This window comes from Salmo trutta, chromosome 18 (assembly GCF_901001165.1).
Source record: "Salmo trutta chromosome 18, fSalTru1.1, whole genome shotgun sequence".
Taxonomy (NCBI): Eukaryota; Metazoa; Chordata; class Actinopteri; order Salmoniformes; family Salmonidae; genus Salmo; species Salmo trutta.
Window position 1 is genome coordinate 13,669,891 of NC_042974.1, and position 25,313 is coordinate 13,695,203.

Genomic DNA, 25,313 nt, shown 5'->3' on the forward strand with positions numbered 1-25,313 from the left:
CGATCTTCAGTTTCTTGGCAATTTCTCGCATGGAATAGCCTTAATTTCTCAGAACAAAAATAGACTGACGAGTTTCAGAAGAAAGCTCTTTGTTTCTAGCCATTTTGAGCCTGTAATCGAACTCACAAATGCTGATGCTCCAGATACTCAACTAGTCTGAAGAAGGCCAGTATTTTTGCTTCTTCAATCAGGACAACAGTTTTCAGCTGTGCTAACATAATTGCAAAATGTGAGGCGTCTGTTTCTCAACCTAGACACTCTAATGTACTTGTCCACTTGCTCAGTTGTGCACCGGGGCCTCTCACTCCTCAATCTATTCTGGTTAGCGCCAGTTTGCGCTGTTCTGTGAAGGGAGTAGTACACAGCATTGTACGAGATCTTCAGTTTCTTGGCAATTTCTCGCATGGAATAGCCTTCATTTCTCAGAAAAAGAATAGACTGATGAGTTTCAGAAGAAAGTTATTTGTTTCTGGCCATTTTGAGCCTGTAATCGAACCCACAAATGTGAATGCTCCAGATACTCAACTAGTCTATAGAAGGCCAGATTTATTGCTTATTTAATCAGGACAAGAATCTTCAGCTGTGCTAACATAATTGCAAAATAGTTTTCTAATGATAAATTAGCCTTTTAAAATGATATACTTGGATTAGCTAACACAACATGCCATTGGAACACAGGAGTGATGGTTGCTGCTAATGGTCCTCTGTACGCCTATGTAGATATTCCATTAAAAAATTGTCAGTTTCCAGCTACAACAGTCATTTACAACATTAACAATGTCTACACTGTATTTCTGATCAATTTGATGTTATTTTAATGGACAATTTGTTTTGCTTTTCTTTCAAAAACAAGGACATTTCTAAGTGACCCAAAACTTTTGAACAGTAGTGCACATACACAGACAGGCATTCAGGCAGGCAAACAGGCAGACATGTGTTATTGATTTATTCATGGCGTGTGTATTTTCCAGGTACACAATGAGTTCATCCTGCCATCGGAGAAGGAGGGTTTCATCCACCGCATGGGTGACATCATCAAGAGGGCGGAGACTCTGATGAAGGAGCACATGGTCCACGTGGGCGGCAGCCATGGAGCGCCATGCCCACAATACCACAACGGGGTCAACTCATTGACTGCGTCACAGGTCAGTACTAGCTCAGGTAGCAGCAGAAAACAGTCTATAATCTGGGTGACTGCAGTCTCTGACAATTTTATGGGCTTTCCTCTGACAACGCCTATTGTATAGGTCCTGGATGGCAGGGAGCTTGGCCCCAGTGATGTACTGGGCCGTTCGCACTACCCTCTGTAGCGCCTTACGGTCAGATGCCGAGCAGTTGCCATACCAGGCGGTGATGAAACTGGTCAGGATGCTCTCGATGGTGCAGCTGTAGAACCTTTTGAGGTTCTGGGGACCCATGCCAAATCTTTTCAGTCTCCTGAGGGGGAAAAGGTTTTGTCGTGCCCTCTTCATGACTGTCTTGGTATGCTTGGACCATGATAGTTAGTTGGTGATGTGGACACCAAGGAACTTGAAACTCTTGACCCACTCCACTACAGCCCTGTCGATGTGAATGGGGGTCTGTTCGGCCCACTTTTTCCTGTAGTCCACAATCAGCTCCTTCGTCTTGCTCACTCACATTGAGGGAGAGGTTGTTGTCCTGGCACCACTGCCAGTTCTCTGACCTCCTCCCTATAAGCCATGTCATCGTCATCGGTGATCAGGCCTACCACTGTTGTGTCATCAGCAAACGTAATGATAGTGTTGGAGTCGTGCTTGGACACGCAGTCGTGGGTGAACAGGGAGTACAGGAGAGGACTAAGCATGCACCCCTGAGGGGCCCCAGTGTTAAGGATCAGCGTGGCAGACGTGTTGTTGCCTACTCTTACCACCTGGGGGCAGCCGTCAGGAAGTCCAGGATCCAGTTGCAGAGGGAGGTGTTTAGTCCCAGAGTTCTTTGCATAGTGATGAGCTTCGTGGGCACTACGGTGTTGAACGCTGAGCTGTTGTCAATGAGCAGCATTCTCACATAGGTGTTCCTTTTGTCCAGGTGAGAAAGGGCAGTGTGGAGTGCGATTGAGATTGCTTCATCTATGGATCTGTTGGGGCAGTATGCGAATTGGAGTGGGTCTAGAGTGTCCAGGAGGATGCTGTTGATGTGAGCCATGACCAGCCTTTCAAAGCACTTCATGGCTACCGATGTGAGTGCCACGGGGCGGTAATCATTTAGGCAGGTTACCTTCGCTTCCTTGGGACCAGGGACTATGATGGTCTGCTTGAAACACGTTGGTATTACAGACTCGATTAGGGAGAGGTTGAAAATGTCAGTGAAGACACTTGACAGTTGGTCCGCGTATGCTTTGAGTACACATCCTGGTAGTCCGTCTGGCCCAGTGGCTTTGTGAATGTTGACCTGTTTAAAGGTTTTGTTCACATCAGCTACCGAGAGCGTTATCACACAGTCATCCAGAACAGCTGGTGCTCTCGTGCATGCTTCAGTGTTGCTTGCCCCGAAGCGAGCGTAAAAGCTTGTCTGGTAGGCTCGCGTCACTGGGCAGCTCGCATCTGGGTTTCCCTCCGTAATAGTTTTCAAGCCCTGACACATCCGACGAGCGTCAGAGCCGGTGTGTGTTTTGTCCTTTTATTTTTATTACATTTTTATTCCCCGCTCCCATCCCCGCAGGAGGCCTTTTGCCTTTTGGTAGGCCGTCATTGAATTGCCTAGTTAAATAAAAGTTAAATAAATACAAAAATCACCTAAACCAAAGACAACAATGTGTTAAACAAATCAAAATATATTTTATATTTGAGATTCTTCAAATAGCCACCCTTTGCCTTGATGACAGCTTTGCACACTCTTGGCATTCTCTCAACCAGATTGACCTGGAATGCTTTTCCAACAGTCTTGAAGGAGTTCCCACATATGCTGAGCACTTGTTGGCTGCTTTTCCTTTACTCTTTGGTCCGACTCATCCCAAACCATCTCAATTTGGTTGAGGTAGGGGGATTGTGGAGGCCGGGTCATCTGATGCAGCATTCCATCACTCTCCTTCTTGGTCAAATAGCCTTTACACATCCTGGAGGTGTGTTGGGTCATTGTCCTGTTGAAAAACAATTGATAGTCCCACTACGCCCAGATCAGATGGGATGGCGTATCGCTGCAGAATGCTGTGGTAGCCATGCTGGTTAAGTGTGCCTTGAATTCTAAATAAATCACAGACAGTGTCACCAGCAAAGCACCCCCACACCATAAAACCTCCTCCTCCTCCATGTTTTACGGTGGGAAATACACATGCTGAGATCATTCGTTCACCCACACCACATCTCACAAAGACACAACTGTTGGAACCAAATATCTCCAATTTGGACTTCAGACCAAAGGACAAATTTCCACTGGTCTAATGTCCATTGCTCGTCTTTCTTGGCCCAAGCAAGTCTCTTGTTATTATTGGTGTCCTTTAGTAGTGGTTTCTTTGCAGCAATTTGACCATGAAGGCCTGATTCACACAGTCTCCTCTGAACAGTTGATGTGTCTGTTACTTGAACTCTGTGAAGCATTTATTTCGGCCGTAATTTCTGAGGCTGGTGACTCTAATGAACTTATCCTCTGCAGCAGAGGTAACTCTTGGTCTTCCATTCCTGTGGCGGTCCTCATGAGAGACAGTTTCATCATAGCGCTTGATGGTTTTTGCAACTGAACTTGAAGGAACGTTCAACGTTCTTGAAATGTTCCAGATTGACTGACCTTCATGTCTTCAAGTAATGATGGACTGTCGTTTCGCTTTGCTTTTTGAGCTGTTCTTGCCATAATATGGACTTGGTCTTTTACCAAATAGAGCTATCTCCTGTATACCACCCTACCTTGTCACAACACAACTGATTGGCTCAAACGCACTAGTTAATAGTTAAAATGATTCCTGGGTTTAGGAGTTATGGAGAAAGCAATATGAGTAACACTGTAATCAGGACATGGTGGTACTAAAAATCTCTTGAACCTTCATATAAATCCTATGATGTCATTAGTGGAACCACCAACAGGCCTCCCTCTTTCCTCTCCACCCTCCTGTGTACATTACATTCCAGCTCTAATAATATAACTAGACCATTATTTATGTTCAGAGTGGTTCACTGAGAAAGGGTCTCCATCCCACATGGCACCCTATTCCCTTTATAGTGCACTGCCTTTGGGTTTAGGGCTCTGGTCAAAAGTAGTGCACTATATAGGGAATAGGTAGCCATTTCAGATGTACATGTACCTAGATAGTGGCAGCCAGGAGAGAATACTCTGTAATTCCAGGACATGTTCCTATCTCCAGAGAACAACATGTCTGCTGTGCTGTGCCTTCCAGTAAACAGATCTAGGATGTCCATAGTGGAGAACAATGTGTTGTTTCATGTGGGTCGGGAGGACCGGTAACTCCTTCTCCTACACATATTACCCCCTGGGTACATAATTACCTCACGCAGTCCTGGAAATCTCTCCTTCCTGGCTCCGGACCAGGACCTGATTGAAAACAGGCTGCTGACCCGACCACATCTCTAACTGAGACCCCATATAGCCTTATACATTTCTAGGCTATTTGGACTATTTGTGTCCCCCCGGGAGGCGTCAGACGTCACCGCCTGCTTTTGCTGTGGTGTTACTAAACCTGTCTGTGGCGAGAGATGACATTCGTAGCTGGACGCTCAGTCGGATAAAAATCAAGGTTAACGTTACATATTGAGGAATTTATAACACCGTGGTGGAGTTACAGGCATGCTGCTGTCAGGGGACACCAACTCAGCTCACAAACTCAGACACCTGTGTCAACACCTGCAATCAACTAGCCAGCTAGCTAGCTAGCTAGGTTGCAATGGAACCCGCTTCGCCTGAAGTAGCTAATGAATGTTTCCAGCTCTGTAGAGCTGTGTTTATTTGCGCTCTTGTCCGCGACAATATTGACAATCCGGAGTTCCAATGCAGCAATTGTTTGCTAGCGGAGGATTACAGGAATGACTTGGCTATGCTTAGCAAACAAATCTAAATTCTACGCAAACTTATAGGGACAACACAAACTGTAACTTTCTTGTTCTCAACTCCTATGGCTGGACACCGCTTGGGTCTGATGGATGTTTCCCCGCCTTGTCATCTGTCCCTATCTGAATGGCAGGTGCTTCCTGGAACATGCCTGCGAAGGAAGTCGTCTCTTTCTGCTTCTTCTCCTCCATCCTGTAATGAAGTAGACGGAGAACAGCAAGAAGAATGTTCCAAAAAGAGCTGGTTCCATGTCACAATTCGTTGGAAACCGAAGGCAGCGGCATGATGCTTAATGGATTGGAGTAACTGCGAGGGGTTCATAGCAGATTGACATGGAATAGCTTCGCTGCATTGGTGCCTGATCTACCTGCGCCCTCATCACTGGGATTGCCTGTGTCTGCGACGATGGTGCTGACTCCATTATGTTGACTCCAGCAGCAGCTTCGTCGTCGAGTTCGGCTCCTTTCCCCTCGATGGATCTGACGGGGCACTGCTTGCAGTGGGATGTCTGGACCTATCAATGTGAGCAGTGGGCGTATGCTATCCTGCATCTCCTGGGCCCGTGAAAGGTTCAACGAATTGTGTTAGGGGTAAGAATGGGCGGATTTCTCCATTCCCTTCTCTGGCTGTTGTATTGGGCAGTTCAATGGTGAGAAATGTCTCAGCATGGGTACAGGACATCAATAAGCTGCTCCCAAACACTTTAAACCAGCATCAGGAAATTGAGTCTATCATAGTTCATGTGGGATTCAATGACATTATGAAGGGCAGCTCAGAACAGCTGAAGATGGATTTTAAAGAACTGATTGTGTCACTACTTGACCCCTAACAAATGCCCCACAATATATCTGTCCCCCTGCCCTCCCTAAATCGTGGCATTGAATGATTCAGCAGACTTTTAGCCCTCTATAACTGGCTACAAGACTATTACAGCTCTGTGGGTGTTAATCCCTACCATTGTGTTGCTGAGTTGTCATATGCTTCAGAAAATGTACATTATCTCAGGGGCGTTGGAAGACGCAATGTAAGTAACCTCATTTATGTCCCTCTTACTGCCCCGAATGCCTCTGCTGATCCCACAGCTATTTTATGCAGTAATCATGTGCCTATGAACCAGAGTTGTACTGTTAGCACTGAGGCGGTGTGCCCTAGTAGGAAGTCCACTGTGTGCAGTTCACCCTGCACTAACATCAATTACATAGCATGTCTACCTCTGCTAAGCTTCCCAGTAAAGCAATGAAAACAATCAAGCATCCCGAAAAGTTCTAAAAATAGCCCAGGTTAACATATGTAGCTTAAGAAACAAGGTCCATGAAGTCAATAACTTGCTTGTAACAGATGACATTCATATTCTGACAATCTTTGAAACTCACTTAAATAATACCTTTAATGAAACAGTGCTAGCAATACATGGTTATAACATCTACAGAAAATACAGAAATGCCAACGTTGGAGGTGTTGCCATTTATATTCAGAACGACATTCCTGTAAAGCTTAGAGAGGATCTCATGTTAAAAACTGTTGAAGTAATATGGTTACAGATTTATCTGCTTCACTTAAAGCCCATTATGGTGGGAAGCAGCTCTAGACCAAGTGCTAACAGCCAGTATCTGGATAACGTGTGAAATTCTTGATAATGTATGTGATATCAACAGAGGTATATTTTCTGGGTGATTTAAATATTGACTGGCTTTCATCAGGCTGCCCACTCAAAAGAAAGCTTCAAACCTGGTTCAGGTTATCAGCCAGGGTAGTTCCAAACAGCACAGGAATGAAATCAACAACATATATTTACCACATCTTTACCAATGCTGCAGAAACTTGCTTTAAAGCAGTATCCAAATCCATTGGATGTAGTGATCACAATATAGTAGCCATATCTAGGAAAACCAAAGTTCCAAGCTTTAGGCCTAATATTGTGTGAACGTTTTGTAGTGATTCCTATGTTGTTGATGTAAAAAATATTTGTTGGTCCGTGGTGTGTAATGAGGAGCAACTGTAAAAACAGTATTATGTTTGAGAGGGATGAGGCAAAAGGTATGGCATATAAGTCTGGCTGCACAACCGTTTTGCAAACGTACTGCAAATTGAGAAATCAAATGACTAAACTGAATTAAAAAGAAGAAACTACACTATGAAACAAAGATAAAGGACATAAAGAATGATAGTAAAAAGCTTTGGAGCCCCTTAAATGAAATGTTCGGCAAAAAGGCAAACTCAGCTCCATCATTCATTGAGTCAGATGGCTCATTCATCACATAATCCACTAATATTACCAACTACTTGAATGATTTTTTTAATTGGCAAGATTAGCAAACTTAGGCATGACATGCCAGCAACAAACACTAACACTACACATCCAAGTGTATCTGATCAAATTATGAAAGACAAGCGTTAATTTTGAATTACGTAGAGTGTGGAAAAGGTGAAAAAATTATTGTTGTCTACCAACGATGACAAGCCACCGGGGTCTGACAACTTGGATGGAAAATTACTGAGGATAATAGCGGACGATATTGCCACTCCTATTTGCCATATCTTCAATTTAAGCCTACTAGAAAATGTGTGCCCTCAGGCCTGGAGGGAAGCAAAAGTAATTCCTCTATCTAAGAATAGTAAAGCCCCCTTTACTGGCTCAACTAGCCGACCAATCAGCCTGTTACTAACCCTTAGTAAACTTTTTGAAAAAATTGTACAATGCTTTACAGTAAACAAATTGACAACAGACTTTCAGCACGCTTATAGGGAAGGACATTCAAGAAGCACAGCACTTACACAAATTACTGATGATTGGCTGAGAGAAATTGATAATAAAAAGATTGTGGGGGCTGTTTTGTTAGACTTCAGGGTGGCTTTTGACATTATCGATCAGTATGCTGCTGGCAAAAAATGTATGTGTTATGGCTTGACACCGCCTGCTATATTGTGGATAATGAGTTACCTGTCTAACAGAACACAGAGGGTGTTCTTTAATGGAAGCTTCTCCAACAAAATCCGGGTAGAATCAGTTATTCCCCAGGGCAACTGTTCTAGTCCCCTTACTTCTATTATTTTTTACTAATGACATGCCACTGGCTTTGAGTAAAGCCAGTGTGTCTATGTATGTGGATGACTCAACACTATACATGTCAGCTACTACAGCGACTGAAATGACTGCAACACTTAACAAAGAGCTGCAGTTAGTTTCAGAATTGGTGGCAAGGAATAAGTTAGTCCTAAATATTGAAAAAACTAAAAGCATTGTATTTGGGAGAAATCATTCACTAAACCTCAACTAAATATTGTAATGAACAATGTGGAAATTGAGCATGTTGAGATGACTAATGTGCTTGGAGTAACCCTGGATTGTAAACTTTCATGGTCAAAACATATTGATACAACAGTAGCTAAAATGGGGAGATGTCTGTACATAATAAAGCGTTGCTCTACCTTCTTAACAGCACTATCAACAACGCAGGTCCACAGGCCCTAGTTATGTCCCACCTGGAATACTGTTCAGTCGTGTGGTCAAGTGCCACCAAGAGGGATTTAGGAAAATTGCATTTGGCTCAGAACAGGGCAGCACGGCTGGCACTTGGATGTACACAGAGAGCTAACATTTTTAATATGCATGTCAATCTCTACTGGCTCAAAATGGAGGAGAAATCGACTTCATCACTACTTGTATTTTTGAGAGGTATTGACATGTTGAATGCACTGAACTGTCTGTTTGAACTACTGGCACACAGTTCGAACACCCACTCATATCCCACAAGACATGCCAACAGAGGTCTCTTCACAATCCCCAAGTCCAGAACAGACTATGGGAGGCACACAGTACTACATAGAACCACGACTACATGGAACTCTATTCCACATTACATTTACATTTACGTAATTTAGCAGACACTCTTATCCAGAGCGACTTACAAATTGGTGCATTCACCTTATGATATCCAGTGGAACAACCACTTTACAATAGTACATCTATATCTTTTCTTTTTTTGGGGGGGGGTTAGAAGGATTACTATATCCTATCCCAGGTATTCCTTAAAGAGGTGGGGTTTCAGGTGTCTACGGAAGGTGGTGATTGACTCCACTGTCCTGGCGTCGTGAGGGAGCTTGTTCCACCATTGGGGTGCCAGAGCAGCGAACAGTTTTGACTGGGCTGAGCGGGAACTGTGCTTCCACAGAGGTAGGGGGGCCAGCAGGCCAGAGGTGGATGACCGCAGTGCCCTTGTTTGGGTGTAGGGCCTGATCAGAGCCTGAAGGTATGGAGGTGCCGTTCCCCTCACAGCTCCGTAGGCAAGCACCATGGTCTTGTAGCAGATGCGAGCTTCAACTGGAAGCCAGTGGAGTGGGAGCGGGGTGACGTGAGAGAACTTGGGAAGGTTGAACACCAGACGGGCTGCGGCATTCTGGATGAGTTGTAGGGATTTAATGGCACAGGCAGGGAGCCCCGCCAACAGGGAGTTGCAGTAATCCAGACGGGAGATGACAAGTGCCTGGATTAGGACCTGCGCCGCTTCCTGTGTAAGGCAGGGTCGTACTCTGCGAATGTTGTATAGCATGAACCTACAGGATCGGGTTACCGCCTTGATGTTAGCGGAGAACGACAGGGTGTTGTCCAGGGTCACGCCAAGGCTCTTAGCACTCTGGGAGGAGGACACAATGGAGTTGTCCACCGTGATGGCGAGATCATGGAAAGGGCAGTCCTTCCCCGGGAGGAAGAGCAGCTCCATCTTGCTGAGGTTCAGCTTGAGGTGGTGATCCATCATCCACACTGATATGTCTGCCAGACATGCAGAGATGCGTTTCGCCACCTGGATATCAGAAGGGGGAAAGGAGAAGATTAATTGTGTGTCGTCTGCGTAGCAATGATAGGAGAGACCATGTGAGGATATGACAGAGCCAAGTGACTTGGTGTATAACGAGAACAGGAGAGGGCCTAGAACTGAGCCCTGGGGGACACCAGTGGTGAGAGCACGTGGTGCGGAGACGGATTCTCGCCACGCCACCTGGTAGGAGCGACCTGTCAGGTAGGACGCAATCCAAGAGTGAGCCGCGCCGGAGATACCCAACTCGGAGAGGGTGGAGAGGAGGATCTGATGGTTCACAGTATCAAAGGTAGCAGATAGGTTTAGAAGGATGAGAGAGAGAGCCTCCATGACACAGAGAAGAGCAGTCTCAGTTGAATGACCTGCCTTGAAACCTGACTGATTTGGATCGAGAAGGTCATTCTGAGAGAGATAGCAGGAGAGCTGGCCAAGGATGGCACGTTCAAGAGTTTTGGAGAGAAAAGAAAGAAGGGATACTGGTCTGTAGTTGTTGACATCGGAGGGATCGAGTGTAGGTTTTTTGAGAAGAGGTGCAACTCTCGCTCTCTTGAAGACGGAAGGGACGTAGCCAGTGGTCAAGGATGAGTTGATGAGCGAGGTGAGTCAAGGGAGAAGGTCTCCGGAAATGGTCTGGAGAAGAGAGGAGGGGATAGGGTCAAGCGGGCAGGTTGTTGGGCGGCTGGCCGTCACAAGACGCAAGATTTCATCTGGAGAGAGAGGGGAGAAAGAGGTCAAAGCATAGGGTAGGGCAATGTGAGCAGGACCAGCGGTGTCGTTTGACTTAACAAACGAGGATCGGATGTCGTCGACCTTCTTTTCAAAATGGTTGACGAAGTCATCCGCAGAGAGGGAGGAGGGAGGGGAGGGGGAGGAGGATTCAGGAGGGAGGAGAAGGTGGCAAAGAGCTTCCTAGGGTTAGAGGCAGATGCTTGGAAGTTAGAGTGGTAGAAAGTGGCTTTAGCAGCAGAAACAGAGGAGGAAAATGTAGAGAGGAGGGAGTGAAAGGATGACAGGTCCGCAGGGAGGCTAGTTTTCCTTCATTTCCGCTCGGCTGCCCGGAGCCCTGTTCTGTGAGCTCGCAATGAGTCGTCAAGCCACGGAGCAGGAGGGGAGGACCGAGCCAGTCGGGAGGTTAGGGGACATAGAGAGTCAAAAGATGCAGAAAGAGAGGAGATTGGTTGGAGAAGGATTGAGCAGAGGGCAGAGATAATAGGATGGAAGAGGAGAGAGTAGCAGGAGAGAGAGAGCGAAGGTTGCGACGGTGCAATACCATCTGAGTAGGGGCAGAGTGAGTAATGTTGGAGGAGAGCGAGAGGGAAAAGGATACAAGGTAGTGATCGCAGACTTCGAGGGGAGTTGCAGTGAGATTAGTAGAGGAACAGCATCTAGTGAAGATGAGGTCAAGCGTATTGCCTGCCTTGTGAGTAGGGGGGGACGGTGAGAGGGTGAGGTCAAAAGAGGAGAGGAGTGGAAAGAAGGAGGCAGAGAGAAATGAGTCAAAGGTAGACGTAGGGAGGTTAAAGTCACCCAGAACTGTGAGAGGTGAGCCATCCTCAGGAAAGGAACTTATCAAGGCGTCAAGCTCATTGATGAACTCTCCAAGGGAACCTGGAGGGCGATAAATGGTAAGGATGTTAAGTTTGAATGGGCTAGTGATTGTGACAGCATGGAATTCAAAGGAGGAGATAGACAGATGGGTCAGGGGAGAAAGAGAGAATGTCCACTTGGGAGAGATGAGGATTCCAGTGCCACCACCCCGCTGACCAGATGCTCTTGGGGTGTGCGAGAACACGTGGTCAGACGAGGAGAGAGCAGTAGGAGTAGCAGTGTTTTCTGTGGTAATCCATGTTTCCGTCAGCGCCAAGAAGTCGAGGGACTGGAGGGTAGCATAGGCTGAGATGAACTCTGCCTTGTTGGCCGCAGACCGGCAGTTCCAGAGGCTGCCGGAGACCTGGAACTCCACGTGGGTCGTGCGTGCTGGGACCACCAGGTTAGAGTGGCAGCGGCCACGCGATGTGAAGCGTTTGTATGGCCTGTGCAGAGCAGAGAGAACAGGGATAGACCGACACATAGTTGATAGGCTACAGGAGAGGCTACGTTAATGCAAAGGAGATTGGCATGAAAAATTAACTAAACAACTGGGGAAGCGAGAGAGGAGGGCCTCCCTCACTAACAATTCACTGAAACACTAAAACGCTAAAATATAACTTTTCTAGCTACCACTAGAAATTAAAATTGATGTAAACTACAGTGGTTCAATGTTTCCAGGAATAGGCTCAAACTTAGTTTATTCCGCTAGCAGTAAAATTAGATTTAAAAAACAGATACAAATGCACATTATGGAACTGCGTGGACTGTGAAGCAACACAAACATAGAAACCGACAAATGCATACACACAACATACACACTATACACACATGTACACCTATATTTTGTGTTGTAGATATGTGCTAGTAGAGTAGGGGCTAGTTATAAAAAATGTATTAATTGTATAACTGCTTTAATTTTGCTGGACCCCAGGAAGAGTAGCTGCTGCTCTTCCATAATAAATACAAACCCCCCAACTCTTCCCCTTAAAAGCCCTAGATGTCACTTCGGTTGAAAGGAGGGGACCAAGGTGCAGCGTGGTGAGCGTACATATTATTTTTATTAGAAAAGACGCCGAACAAAACAATAAACACTACCCAACAAACCGTGACGCTAAAGGCTATGTGCCATAAACAAAGTCAACTTCCCACAACACAAGGAGGGAAAAGGGCTACCTAAGTATGGTTCGCAATCAGAGACAATGATAGACAGCTGTCCCTTATTGAGAACCATACCCGGCCAAAACATAGAAAATAAAGAACATAGAAAAAGGAACATAGAATGCCCACCCTAGTCACACCCTGGCCTACCCAAAATAGAGAATAAAAAACCTCTCTATGGCCAGGGCGTGACACTCGAAAATGAGTTCTGTCTGAGAGAGTGTAACCACAAAAATATTTGTGCATCCCAAATTGCACCCTATTCCCCACACAGTGCACTACTTTTGACCAGAACATAGGGGCTTGGTCAAAAGTAATGCACTATAAAAGGAATAAGGTGCCATTTGGGACGCAAATGATCTCTGTCCTGGTTTTGGATTACGGTTAGGGGCATATCTGCTTCTATTCTTAAAAGCATCTCAGATGGGTTCTGAAGTTATTTGTTGATATAAAACTCCTCATGGAAGACGGGATAGGAGTGGACCCCTGGACATGTATGTCTGTTCTCATTACAGTCTAATAATTCAAGGAAATAAGACAAATCTGTGACTAGACCAGTGGTTCCCAAACTTTTTATAGTCCCGTACCCCTTCAAACATTCAACCTCCAGCTGCGTACCCCCTCTAGCACCAGAATCAGCGCACTCTCAAATGTTGTAAGCCTGCCACACACACACACTATACGATACATTTATTAAACATAAGAATGAGTGTGAGTTTGTCACAACCCGACACATGGGAAATGACAAAGAGCTCTTATAGGACCAGGGCACAAATAATTATATAATAATAATCAATAATTTTGTTCTTTATTTAACCATCTTACATATAAAACCTTATTTGTTCATCGAAAATTGTAAATAACTCACTACAGGTTAATAAAAAAAAAATATATATATTTCACCTTTGTTTAACCAGGTGGGCCAGTTGAGATCAAGTTCTCATTTGCAACTGCGACCTGGCCAAGATAAAGCAAAGCAGTGCGACAAAAACAACAACACAGAGTTACACTTAAACAAACGTACAGTCAACACAATAGAAAAATCTATGTACAGTGTGTGCAAATGTAGAAGATTAGGGAAGTAAGGAAATAAATAGGCTATGGAGGCGAAATAATTACAATTTAGCATTAACACTGGAGTGATAGATGTGCAGATGATGATGTGCAAGTAGAGATACTAGGGTGCAAAAGAGCAAGAAGATAAATAACAATATGGGGATGAGGTAGTTGGGTGTGCTATTTACAGATGGGCTATGTACAGGTACAGTGATCGGTAAGCTGCTCTGACAGCTGATGCTTAAAGTTAGAGAGGGAGATATAAGTCTCCAGCTTCAGTGATTTTTGCAATTCGTTCCAGTCATTGGCAGCAGAGAACTGGAAGGAAAGGCAGCCAAAGGGGGTGTTGGCTTTGGGGATGACCAGTGAAATATACCTGCTGGAGCGTGTGCTACGGGTGGGTGTTGCTATGGTGACCAGTGAGCTGAGATAAGGCGGGGCTTTACCTAGCAAAGACTTATAGATGACCTGGAGCAATTGGGTTTTGACAACGAATATGTAGCGAGGGCCAGCCAACGAGAGCATACAGGTCGCAGTGGTGGGTAGTATATGGGGTTTTGGTGACAAAACGGATGGCACTGTGAAAGACTACATCCAGTTTGCTGAGTAGAGTGTTGGAGGCTATTTTATTGGGAAGGGTGGGCTTGAAAGGATGCACATAACTCTGCAATGTTGGATTGTATTGGAGAGAGTCTCAGTCTTAAATAATTTTCCACACAGTCTGTGCCTGTATTTAGTTTTCATGCTAGTGAGGGCCGAGAATCCACTCTCACATAGGTATGTGGTTGCAAAGGGCATCAGTGTCTTCACAGTGCGATTTGCCAAGGCAGGATACTCCTGGCGCAGCCCAATCCAGAAATCTGGCAGTGGCTTCTGATTAAATGTAATTTTCACAGAACCACTTGTTGCAATTTCGATGAGGCTCTCTTGTTCAGATATTGGTAAGTGGACTGGAGGCAGGGCATGAAAGGGATAACGAATCCAGTTGTTTGTGTCATCAATTTCGGGAAAGTACCTGTGTAATTGTGCACCCAACTCACTCAGGTGCTTCGCTATATCACATTTGACATTGTCCGTAAGCTTGAGTTCATTTAGACACAAAAAATCATACAATGATGGAAAGACCTGTGTGTTTTCTTTGTTAATGCAGACAGAGAAGAGCTCCAACTTCTTAATCATAGCCTCAATTTTGTCCCTCACATTGAATATAGTTGCGGAGAGTCCCTGTAATCCTAGATTCAGATCATTCAGGTGAGAAAAAAACATCACCCAGATAGGCCAGTTGTGTGAGAAACTCGTCATCATGCAAGCGGTCAGACAAGTGAAAATTATGGTCAGTAAAGAAAACTTTAAGCTTGTCTCTCAATTAAAAAAAACGTGCCAATACTTTGCCCCTTGATAACCAGCGCACTTCTGTATGTTGTAAAAGCGTTACATGGTCGCTGCCCATATCATTGCATTGTGCAGAAAATACACAAGAGTTCCGGGGCCTTGCTTTAACAAAGTTAACCATTTTCACTGTAGTGTCCAAAACGTCTTTCAAGCTGTCAAGGCATTCCCTTGGCAGCAAGAGCCTCTTGGTGGATGCTGCAGTGTACCCAAATGGCGAGCAACTGCTTGCACGTGTGTTACCACTCCACTATGTCTCCCTGTCATGGCTTTTGCGCCATCAGTACTGATACCAACATGAGCAGCATCTACGTTTGGCTACGTACGGACCGTTAGTGGAACCATTAGTTTGTTTCCTAATTAGGACGGGTTAAAGTAAGTTATTAGTACATATTATGGTGGTTAAAAGATTTAGACCAAAGCGAAGTAATGGGAACACCACATAGTTGTTAATGATTGTCTTAATGGGTCGTTATTCAAATTGCCTCATCATTATAATGACCCTGCCTTAATGCAACTGACTTCTCACAACAAACCCATTGGGTTTATGTCCTATGTTTATGTTTATTAATGAAATGTTCTGGAACTTTGGCAACTACTAAGTATTTTTTAAACCTCTCGCTTTGGGCTGGATGTGTCAATGTGTAGTTCATACATGCATAATCTATGAGCAGGATTACTGTTTTACCTCAATTAGATTGAAAGCTGTGCTGCGCCATTTTTGTTACATTTTCCCCTACTTGGGCCAGCCCCCTAGCAATGTAAGTTCTAGCCAATGAGCTTCAGCCCCTGTCCATTTGAGTGACACCTAGCAAGATGCACACACAGGAGAGTGAGAGAGAGAGAAATGATGTGGTGCACATATCTGCTCATGTGTGATGTAGTATGCAACTTTCAGGGACCACTTTTGGCACGTGAGCGCTAATTTCAGAACTACTGGCTAAAAAGTATAAAAAAATGACCAGACAATCTCTAACTCACTGTGTATATTTGTGTCCTCTCTTCCAGCCTAATCTTCACAGTCACATTGTGGAGCGGACACACTCTGCCTTCTCTCTACCAGGTAAGAAAACAAAACCTCAGTTCTTCTCAGTATCATCTTGTGCAGCTTGGTCTCTACTCATATTCAACCTCCCTACACCTACTGTATGTTCACTAGGGTTTGTATGGTAAATATACATGCATTTTCTTGCCACTGCATGTCCATCTCAATGACTGAGACTGACTGTCTGTATCTGTCTGTTCTCCCAGACTTCAGCATGGCTGACCCCAGTGTAGGCGTGCATGGTTCTCCCTTGGGTCCCACTGATGGAGGAGACTTCTTCAGCCCAGCAGACGTGACTTTACCTGCATGGAGACCTCTATTACGCTCCCAGTCTTTCCACAACGCCCCAGGTACTGTACTGTAACAGCCTACCTCTCCTCCTCCTCCCCACAGGCCCATGTGAAGAGACTTAGCATTGTTTACTGTTCACCACAGAAAGAGGACTGTTGCAGACTAAATGACACCCTATGACCTATAGGGCACGACCAAAGCCTGGTCTAAAGTAGTGCACTATTAAAGGAATAGCGTGCCATTTGGGATGCATCCTCATCTTGGCAGTGGAACACAAACCGGTCCCGACACTGTCGTAAAACCCCTCCCTCCTCAGACCACGTTCTTAGTATTGTCAGGACATTTGAATGGTCCCGACTAACTTTCCCTACACCTCAAAGCCCGGTTTGTGCCTCAGTGGTGCCGTGCCAGCCTTGCCCCAGGGCCTCTTTGGTAATTACCTCATCTGAAGGAAGCTTGTAGCCTCTTTTCGAGAGGTGAATGCAGTCACTGTGAAGCATAAGCTTTCCCAGCCTGTTTTCTGTTTTCTAGCACACGCACACACAAACGTACGCATACACATACAGACACACACACACACAAACAATCCCACTCCCCCTCTTTCCAAGAAATCCCCCCCCCCCCCCACTGGAGGAGATGGAAGCATTTAAAGTCAATTAAAGAACACACAACGTCCCCTTCCACCCCACAAGACTTGGAGGCCATCTGAAGTATATCCCCCCTTCCTCCTTCCCCTGTTGTCTCTCTGTTCTCTGCTGGACACAGCCACAGCACAGTCTGGCTTCACAATGCCTGCTGGAACTGAGTGTTGCCCAAACTATATTTCTATCTGAATTTACATGTTAGTGGCTGGATTACCTCAGTGACTGACATGTTAGTGGCTGGATTACCTCAGTGACTGGCGTGTTAGTGGGTGGATTACCTCAGTGACTGACATGTTAGTGGCTGGATTACCTCAGTGACTGGCGTGTTAGTGGCTGGATTACCTCAGTGACTGACATGTTAGTGGCTGGATTACCTCAGTGACTGACATGTTAGTGGCTGGATTACCTCAGTGACTGACGTGTTAGTGGCTGGATTACCTCAGTGACTGACATGTTAGTGGCTGGATTACCTCAGTGACTGACGTGTTAGTGGCTGGATTACCTCAGTGACTGACATGTTAGTGGCTGGATTACCTCAGTGACTGGCGTGTTAGTGGCTGGATTACCTCAGTGACTGACATGTTAGTGGCTGGATTACCTCAGTGACTGGCATGTTAGTGGGTGGATTACCTCAGTGACTGGCGTGTTAGTGGCTGGATTACCTCAGTGACTGACATGTTAGTGGCTGGATTACCTCAGTGACTGGCGTGTTAGTGGCTGGATTACCTCAGTAACTGGCGTGTTAGTGGCTGGATTACCTCAGTGGCTGGCGTGTTAGTGGCTGGATTACCTCAGTGACTGGCATGTTAGTGGGTGGATTACCTCAGTGACTGGCGTGTTAGTGGCTGGATTACCTCAGTGACTGACGTGTTAGTGGCTGGATTACCTCAGTGACTGGCGTGTTAATGGCTGGATTACCTCAGTGACTGGCGTGTTAGTGGCTGGATTACCTCAGTGACTGGCGTGTTAGTGGGTGGATTACCTCAGTGACTGATATGTTAGTGGGTGGTTTACCTCAGTGACAGGAGGCCTGTTGGTTCATAACTGTAGAGCCATTGTTGAATACAATTTAAAATCAATGGATGGGGTAGTGTAATGGCATCCACACTAATCCCTGAGGAGTGTGGAATAGACATTGAATTGACATTTGTGCCCAGTGGGATGTTTTCAATTTCAGACTTTCATAAAATGTCAAAACTAGTCTTTCTTTGCTCCATTAAATTTCTAATCCAAAATAAATCCCTGTCTGCGTCCCAAATGGCATCCTATTCCCTACATTATACACTACTTTTGACCAAGGCACTACTTTTGGGTGCCATTTGGGATGCATACATAACTGCACATGTCACAACCACTCTGGCTATCAGCGCCTGTTATGCAATGACAATCTCATCAAAGCTCTCTCTTAAACTGTGATTTTGTTAAGACAAAACCTTGCCATTCGCCATGGAAACCATAGCACATGAGGGATTTATGTTCTAAATGCCTGATGTCACTTGGCAGTGGGGTAGAAGGAACAATCCAAAATCTGAGGAGAGTGAGATGGAGCAAGAATAATATAATTCACTAGTCTCTGTTCGATGAGTCCATTTCCCACTCTTTTACAACCTAAGGGGTTCTCTAGACGTTGGCATAACAGTTTGTGTGAGGACACTGTAAAGAACACATTGAGGTTTTGTAAGGAGTTCTTTTTACATAAGTGGTATTTCTGAGTTAGGTAATGTTATGTTGTTTTGTGTCTACCAATCTGTCACCACACATGAAGTTCCCTCTCAGCAAATAAAAGTTACTTGAATTTGATAATAACTACCGTAATATCCGGACTAGTAAGCGCACCTGAATATAAGCCGCACCCACTGAATTAAAAATATATATATACACTGCTCAAAAAAATAAAGGGAACACTTAAACAACACAATGTAACTCCAAGTCAATCACACTTCTGTGAAATCAAACTGTCCACTTAGGAAGCAACACTGATTGACAATAAATTTCACATGCTGTTGTGCAAATGGAATAGACAACAGGTGGAAATTATAGGCAATTAGCAAGACACCCCCAATAAAGGAGTGGTTCTGCAGGTGGGGTCCACAGACCACTTCTCAGTTCCTATGCTTCCTGGCTGATGTTTTGGTCACTTTTGAATGCTGGCAGTGCTTTCACTCTAATGGTAGCATGAGACAGAGTCTACAACCCACACAAGTGGCTCAGGTAGTGCAGCTCATCCAGGATGGCACATCAATGCGAGCTATGGCAAGAAGGTTTGCTGTGTCTGTCATCGTAGTGTCCAGAGCATGCAGGCGCTACCAGGAGATAGGCCAGTACATCAGGAGACGTGGAGGAGGCCGTAGGAGGGCAACAACCCAGCAGCAGGACCGCTACCTCCGCCTTTGTGCAAGGAGGAGCAGGAGGAGCACTGCCAGAGCCCTGCAAAATGATCTCCAGCAGGCCACAAATGTGCATGTGTCTGCTCAAACGGTCAGAAACAGACTCCATGAGGGTGGTATGAGGGCCCGACGTCCACAGGTGGGGGTTGTGCTTACAGCCCAACACCGTGCAGGACGTTTGTCATTTGCCAGAGAACACCAAGATTGGCAAATTCGCCACTGGCGCCCTGTGCTCTTCACAGATGAAAGCAGGTTCACACTGAGCACGTGACAGACGTGACAGAGTCTGGAGACGCAGTGGAGAACGTTCTGCTGCCTGCAACATCCTCCAGCATGACCGGTTTGGCGGTGGGTCAGTCATGGTGTGGGGTGGCATTTCTTTGGGGGGCCGCACAGCCCTCCATGTGCTCGCCAGAGGTAGCCTGATTGCCATTAGGTACCGAGATGAGATCCTCAGACCCCTTGTGAGACCATATGCTGGTGCGGTTGGCCCTGGGTTCCTCCTAATGCAAGACAATGCTAGACCTCATGTGGCTGGAGTGTGTCAGCAGTTCCTGCAAGAGGAAGGCATTGATGCTATGGACTGGCCCGCCCGTTCCCCAGACCTGAATCCAATTGAGCACATCTGGGACATCATGTCTCACTCCATCCACCAACGCCACGTTGCACCACAGACTGTCCAGGAGTTGGCGGATGCTTTAGTCCAGGTCTGGGAGGAGATCCCTCAGGAGACCATCCGCCACCTCATCAGGAGCATGCCCAGGCGTTGTAGGGAGGTCATACAGGCACGTGGAGGCCACACACACTACTGAGCCTCATTTTGGCTTGTTTTAAGGACATTACATCAACGTTGGATCAGCCTGTAGTGTGATTTTCCACTTTAATTTTGAGTGTGACTCCAAATCCAGACCTCCATGGGTTGATAAATTGGATTTCCATTGATTATTTTTGTGTGATTTTGTTGTCAGCACATTCAACTATGTAAAGAAAAAAGTATTTAATAAGATTATTTCTTTCATTCAGATCTAGGATGTGTTGTTTAAGTGTTCCCTTTATTTTTTTGAGCAGTATATTTTGAACATAAATAAGCCGCACATGTCTATAAGCCGCAGGTGCCTACCGGTACATTGAAACAAATGAACTTTACAGGCTTTAACGAAACACGGCTTGTAACAAAAATAAATAGGCTTTAACGAAACACAGCTTGTAATAAAACATTTGCAGTAAACAGTAGCCTACCAAGAAAGTCATTGCTCCAGATCAAGCTCCCGTGCAGCAGCTCTATTTCCTTTTCCAACAGCCAGATCAATCACCTTCAACTTGAAAGCTGCATCATATGCATTTCTCCGTGTCTTTGCCATGATGAGGGTGACAAAATGACTACCGTAATCAGAATGATGGGAAGTTTGAGCGCGCTCGATTTAATCTAAACAGTAAACAAAAAAGTTGTTTGACCTTAACCCGTTCGTCAATTTCATTGGTCTAATGAAAGCTTCATGCCACCAAAATCCTGAGCACGTCACAGAATGTGTTTTTTTTTTGTTCTTTTTTTTGAAAGCGGGAAAAATCCATATATTAGCCGTGTCATTGTTTAAGCCGCGAGGTTCAAAGCGTGGGAAAAAAGTAGCGGTTTATAGTCCGGAAATTACGGTAACATAAACTGTTCTGTTTTGTTTCTATCTTCCAGGTTCTCCTCACTACCAGCAGCACCACCCAGCCTCCATGTTCTCCCCAGAGCACCCCCAGCCCCAGCAGCAGCACCCCCACCCACAGCAGCACCACCCAGCCTCCATGTTCTCCCCAGAGCACCCCCAGCCCCAGCAGCAGCACCCCCACCCCCAGCAGCACCACCCAGCCTCCATGTTCTCCCCAGAGCACCCCCAGCCCCAGCAGCAGCAGCCCCACCCCCAGCAGCACCACCCAGCCTCCATGTTCTCCCCAGAGCACCCCCAGCCCCAACAGCAGCACCCCCACCCCCAGCAGCACCACCCAGCCTCCATGTTCTCCCCAGAGCACCCCCATCCCCATCCCAAGCAGCAGCACCCCCATCCCAAGCAGCACTACCACATGCCCCCCTTCATGAGCCACACACACTTCCCTTTCCCTTACCCAGTGAACCCCGGCTCCCCAAAACCAGCCCATTCTCCCCTCACACGGGTTGCCAGCAACCCCATGTTCCCCTCCGTTTACTCCCCAGCCTTCTCCGGGGGCCCCCACTCTGATGCCCCGAGCCCCTCAGAGTACAGCGGGGAGGGGAACCCTCTGTCTCCCTCTGCTCAATCCCAGCACTCCGACATGTGGCCTTCCCACACACAGCCCCTCTTCTCCCTGGCCAATGTGATCTCTATGGCGATGAGCATGGCCCACTCCTTCATCCCTGCCAATACCCTGGCCAACCAAGGGATGCCCTCCATAGCAGGCTTCCACCCCCAGCTAACCCACCCCCAGTCAGGCTACCCGTCCATCTACTCCCCCCACTATCAGACAGCTCCAGTGGAGGTCCCCTACCCTCAGGGTGAAGGAAAACAGCACAGTATCTACCAGGGCGCAGACACTCCAACACAGATGCAGAGGGATGGGTCTGGGTCTGTGTACTCTCAAAACAGACACCCCAGCTGGCAGCATAACCACATATCTCCCTCTATGATGGGCTACAACACCCCTCCAAGGAACCCACAGGGGATGTCACTGCAAACAGTGTCTTCCAAACGCCTAAGCCATTTACAGAATAGTTCCCAGGGATCCTACATGGTTCCTCAGGACCAGTCTGATGTGTCCAGCTCTGCGTCGGGGTCTGACCTGTCCCCCTCGACCCCAGACAGCCCAGAGAGCACAGTAAGTTACCAACTAGACCTTACATGACTGTCTGACCGTGACAAGTAATGTCATTCTTGCTGAATATTTTTGGTCACTGAAACATAGCTGAAATTATTTTGCAAAAGCCTACTGGAAAAAAGGAATCAACATTGTTATTTGTTACTTTAATTTTTTTAATTTTTGGGGGGTAAAACTGCATTGTTGGTTAAGGGCTTGTAAGTAAGCACTTCACTGTAAGGTTGACCTGTTGTATTCGGCGCATGTAACAAATAAAATTTGATTTGATTAAGAAAACGATAAAGAGAAATACCTAATGTATGGGGGGATATGTATGTTGTATGTTGATTACATGTTTCCTTCCTCTTTTCCCAAGTTATCATTGTTCACCTCAACCACACCAATGTCCAGACCAATGGTGCCTGAGATGAATGCCAGTGCTCCCAAGCCCAGAGTATCTCCCAGTTACACAGGTAGAATTCCCCTCGCTACCTCTACTCTAGCTGTATTCTACTGTACTGGCCCTTACCTAAGCTTACTGTTGATCTGTTGATGGTTGGAGACAGGTCGGGGAGGACGCTGGCAGACCTTGTTAGCACACTAAACAAATGCAGAGTAAACATTCCAGACACACACACTCCAGACACACACACACACACACACACACACACACACACACACACACACACACACACACACACACACACACACACACACACACACACACACACACACACACACACACACACACACACACACTCCAGACACTCAACAAGGCCCTTTCTCTATTAAGCAAGTGTGTTTTATGTTGTATTCTGTCTAAATAAGGCCTACCCAGCTAGCACATAACGTTCTCAGAACCATATGTTTCTTAGAGCTTGGTGAGAGCATGGTTACAAACTTCCCACAACTTTCTGAGAATGGCGCAGGATAGTTGCTTGGCTTTGGAACATTTTCAGCACATTTAAGGAACTTGACAAAAAAACATTATTTTCTTGGTATTTCATTACTTTAACAGAACATTTCCTAAAAGTTCAAACATGGTTACATTTAATAAAAATGTTGGTAATGTAGGAATGTTCTCCAACTGGTTTGATATTGGGAATGTTCTCAAATAGTTCAGAAAACGTTGAGAAACAACGTTCTTCTGTGGGAAATTCAGTACTTTAGCATAACGTTTCCTCATGGTTCTATTTAAAGGCAGGTTCTCAGAACGTTCAAAAACTTTCCAGTAAAGTTCAGAGGTTATTATAGTAAATTAAAACTGAAACTAAAACAAAAACTAATCAAAAAAACGATTTAGTAAACTGCAATAAAATAATTAAGAAACACGTTTGAGAAACTAAAACTATACTAAAACTATTAACTTTGACTCCAAAACGAACTAAAATAAAATAAATGGTAAATTATTTTCAGTATTCGTTTTTTCTCTTCTAAACTTTGGGAAAAAAGATGCACCCGGGTCTGTAGTGACGCCTCTAGCACTGCGATCCATAGCCCGGCCCAGTGCACTTAGTCAAACTTCCTCATTGTTCCAGCATTCACATCTCATCCGTACAAGTACCTTGCCTGTGACAGCATGGGCAGTGCCATTGAGGCTGTCTGATGTTTGAAAAAAGTGTAAAGCTAACATTGGTGATTTACCTCCACCTGCAGTGCTGGAGTCTTAAACCAAATCGTGTGTGCCATTCATTTAGTGTGGTCACTAGATGTCGGTAATATAGCTCAAAGCCATTTACTAACTATAGGCAATCCAATTTGAAGAAGAAGACAATGCTCTGATCATTGGATGATTACTCCGGAATCCCCACCCAGTTGACTACTTTAAAATGGTGAAAGCCATTTTAAATGATCTCTAATGATCTCTATTCATCTCTTTGGAACAGGGAAGCACGTCGCTGCCTTATCCAGTGACACCACGGCCCTGTCTGTTTGTTTCCCTAGCGTCAACATCCCCATCCCTTACATTTTTACAGATAACCTCAAAATGAAGTCTGAAATGTCTTGAGTCAATAAGTATTCAACGCTTTTGTTATGGCAAGCCTAAATAAGTTCAAGAGTAAAAATGTGCTTGGCAAGTCACATAATAAGTTGCATGGACAATAATAGTGTTTAACATGTTTTTTGAATGACTACCTCATCTCTGTACCCCACACATACAATTATCTGTAAGGTCCCTCAGTCGGGCAGTGAATTTCAACCACAAAGACCAGGGAGGTTTTCAAATGCCTCGCAAAGAGCACCACCTATTGGTGGATGGGTAAAAATAAAAAAAGCAGACATTGAATATATCTTTGAGCATGGTGTGGTTATTAATTACACTTTCGATGCTGTATCAATACACCCAGTCACTACGAAGATACAGGTGTGCTTCCTAATTTAGTTGCCGGAGAGGAAGAAAACCACTCAGAGATTTCACCATGGTGACTTTAAAACAGTTACAGAGTTTAACAGTTGTGATAGGAGAAAACTGAGGATAGATCAACAAAATAGTCGTTACTCCACAATACTAACCTAAATGACGGAGTGAAAAGAAGGAAGCCTGTACAAAAAAAATAAAAAATAATATGCATCCTGTTTACAACAAGGCACTAAATGAATACAGCAAAAGACATGGCAAAGCAATTCAAAGCAATTTTAGTCCTGAACACAAAGTGTTATATTTGGGGCAAGTACAATACAACACATTACTGAGTACCACTCTCCATATTTTCAAGCATAGTGGTGGCTGCATCATATTATGGGTGTGCTTGTAATTGTTAAGGGACTGGGGAGTTTTTCAGGGTAAAACAAAATCAATGGAATGGAGCTAAGCACAGGCAAAATCCTAGAGGAAAATCTGTCTCAGTCTGCTTTCCACCAGACACTGGGAGATTAATTCACCCTTAACCAGGACAATAACCTAAAACACAAGGCCAAATCTACACTGGAGTTGCTTACCAAGAAGACAGTGAATGTTCCTGAGGGGACAAGTTACAGTTTTTACATAAATCAACGGCAAGATCTGAAAATGGTATTGTGTGTAGAATCCATTTTTACTTCAGGCTGTAACACATAAAAATGGAATAAGCCAAAGGGAGTACGAATATGAATACTTTCTGAAGGC

At 45.3% G+C, this 25,313-nt stretch overlaps 1 protein-coding gene across 1 annotated transcript in view; it reads left to right on the plus strand.

The window, feature by feature from the left end:
* LOC115153641 (serine/threonine-protein kinase WNK4) overlaps positions 1-25,313 on the plus strand; it is a 115,531-nt gene that overhangs the window by 85,257 nt on the left and 4,961 nt on the right. The window contains exons 13-17 of the mRNA XM_029699275.1: positions 972-1,145; positions 16,035-16,089; positions 16,278-16,421; positions 21,081-22,228; positions 22,584-22,680. Coding sequence (XP_029555135.1) covers positions 972-1,145; positions 16,035-16,089; positions 16,278-16,421; positions 21,081-22,228; positions 22,584-22,680 — 1,618 coding nt within the window. The remainder of the gene's footprint in view (positions 1-971; positions 1,146-16,034; positions 16,090-16,277; positions 16,422-21,080; positions 22,229-22,583; positions 22,681-25,313) is intronic.